The sequence below is a fragment of the Chaetura pelagica genome, unplaced genomic scaffold (assembly GCF_000747805.2).
Source record: "Chaetura pelagica isolate M959 unplaced genomic scaffold, ChaPel_1.0 scaffold463, whole genome shotgun sequence".
NCBI classification, from domain to species: Eukaryota; Metazoa; Chordata; class Aves; order Apodiformes; family Apodidae; genus Chaetura; species Chaetura pelagica.
The window spans coordinates 446,059-448,701 of NW_009952816.1; the positions used below are offsets into that span (position 1 = coordinate 446,059).

General features: G+C 54.5%; 1 protein-coding gene across 1 annotated transcript in view; it reads left to right on the top strand.

Annotated features, from left to right (window-relative positions):
- Positions 1 to 504, top strand: part of GDF1 (growth differentiation factor 1) — a 4,172-nt gene extending 3,668 nt beyond the window's left edge. Inside the window, 1 exon segment of the mRNA XM_009995090.1 lies at positions 1 to 504. This exon segment is cut by the window's left edge and continues 35 nt beyond it. Coding sequence (XP_009993392.1) covers positions 1 to 504 — 504 coding nt within the window.
- Positions 505 to 2,643: the final 2,139 nt, after the last annotated feature.

A 2,643-nucleotide genomic window follows, 5' to 3' on the forward strand; every position in this document is an offset into this window, starting at 1 on the left:
GGCCTGATCCTGGAGATCTCGGTGAGCGACAGGGATGGAGCATCAGCCCTGGGCAGGGAGGGGCTGCAGGGCCTCTGCACCAGCATCAACTCCTTCCTGGACACCTCCCTCCTGGTGGTGACCCTCAGCCAGCAGTGCAAGGCTTCCCGGAGGAGGAGAAGTGCTCGCTACCCCCCTGTCACCCCCAGCAACCTCTGCAGGCCCCGCAGGCTTTACATCAGCTTCAGGGACGTGGGCTGGGAGAACTGGATCATCGCCCCCCAGGGCTACATGGCCAATTACTGCCTGGGGGAGTGTCCCTTCCCCCTGACAGCCGAGCTGAACAGCACCAACCACGCCATCCTGCAGACCATGGTGCACTCGCTGGACCCCGAGGGGACCCCCCAGCCCTGCTGTGTCCCTGTCAGGCTCTCCCCCATCTCCATCCTCTACTATGACAACAGTGACAACGTGGTGCTGCGGCACTACGAGGACATGGTGGTGGACGAGTGTGGCTGCAGGTAGTGGGGGGGGCACGGGGGGGTTCTGGAGGGAGCATTGGGTGATGGATGGAATAAATCCAGGTGTGTTAAATCCCCTCTGTGCTGGTGTTCAGGGAGTTTCCCCCAGGCTGCCCTGCTCCAGGTGCAGCCAGGGAGGAGGTGCTGAGCCCCAGGGGTGGCTGCTGGAGTTGGGGTGTGGGGGCAGCTCAGGGCTCTCCCTGCAGCCTCCGGGGGCTTCTGGGGTGATGATCGAGGCTGATGGGGCTGTTTGTTCCATTCTCCATAGGGAACAGCAGCTCCAGGCTGGGAATCCCAGACCACTCTTGTGCTGGGCTGAGGGAGCTGTGGTGGGAGCAGCTGGGGGTGCTCCTGCTCCTCAGCTGGTTGGGCTGATGCTGCAGCTTCACTAGTGCAGAAAGATGACCTTGTTTCTTTTTTGGTGACCTGGTGCTGGTGGGTGCTCAGGTGCAGGGCTTGGCTGCAGTGGGGCTGTGGCAGGAGGAGGTGACATGTTTGCTCTGGTGTCACCCAGGAGTGGCTGAATCCCTTCCGCAGGGGAGGCAGAGCCTGGGGGAGTGTGTGTGTGTCTGTGTGTATGTGTCTGTCTGTGTGTGTAGTTATTGGTATCCAGCTCTGAGTCAGTATTTGGTTGGCAAACTGATGGTCCAGGGTAATGTGTCCTGTGTCCTCCCCAGCTCCCTGGGGCTGCAGGACCAGGAGACAGAGCAGCTGAGCAGTGTGTGGGTGCAGCCCTGGCTGCCTTGGGCATCACCTGCATTTTAGGGGTACTTTTATTTTTTCCTGTGTGGTGTTGGGGGGGGGGTGTTGTAGTCTGAGTCACCAGTCTGTGTGACCCCAGTGCCCAGAGGAGCACAGGACAGGGCCCCAGCTCTGCAGCAGCTCTGATGGTCACTGCTCTTCTTGGAGGAGGTAGGGGGGGTGGGGTAAATCCTGGACCACCCCTCTCCCCCACCCCCCTTGAACAGTCTGTACCCCCTGCACCAGCCCTGCCAGGTCAGGATTTTCTGCCACAGCTGCAGCTTTGCTGTTTTGGGGACCAAGGTGGGGGGAAGGAACAGAAAAGACATCTGCGTTAGACTTGAATTTTTATCTTTTGCTGTGACCCTGACACTGCAGCAAAAGGACATTTCCTTGGTTTTGTGCCACTGTTGTGTTGGCTTCAAGCTCTGCTGCTGTGCTGAGCTGGGCCTTCTCCAGGGAAACACTGAGGGTTTAACCACTTGGGGTTTGCAGAGGAACCCCCTTCCTGTGACCCCAGAGCTGCACCCCCACCCCAGAGCCTGAGCAACCACCTGCAACAGGCACAAGCCATTTTTTCATCTTTACTGCAGCAGAAGGGAAACTGGAAGGGATGAACATTTTTCCAGGCTGGACTGGGCCCCCCAGAACCAGCCTTTAACTCCTGCAGCTCCCCCTGCACCCCCAGCACAGGGCTTAGAATCCCCCCCCAAGGGGGGAAGGGGGGGGCTCACAGTTTCATCCCCCACCCCCCACCCCCTGCACACACCCCCCTTTTGTACTAGTCTGTGTTTAAAAAAGAAGTAATAAACTTGGCCGTTTATACAATCAGACTAAGTTTTAATGAATGTTGCATGGTTTCATCACTGAAAGTTAAGGGCCACCTTGAATGCAAGAGCTGTTTATTAATATTTTATTGATGACAAACAGGTTTAAAACAAACTGAGACAAAATCAAAAGAGTTTGAACACCGTGCTAGCACTGATGTCTGGATTTATAAAACTCAGAGTAACTGCTACAAAGGAAAAAACCAGCACAAAGCAGAGGCAAGCATTCCCATCCGTGAAAGAAAGGGGTGAGGGGAGAGGAGGGGGTTACATTACTCAATGGATTGCATTGCACAGAGGGTTACAGCTCAAACCTATCAGAAAAGTCTATGTCACTAGGCAGCTACAGAGGGAAGAAAAATTAAAAAGCCCTTCGGCAAATGTTAATAAATAAAACAGTCCATCTCACCAGGAAGGAAGGTGGCCTGTGTCTCCATTCTTTCACATTTTAGAAGTCTTAAACTCTGGAGGCTTTTTATGAGAAAAGAATGGTTGATGGTGGTGTTGGATTTTTTATTTTTTTTTCCTTTTTCATTTCAGGAAAAGTTTCTTTTTTGCAGTTGTGGAACAAGGTT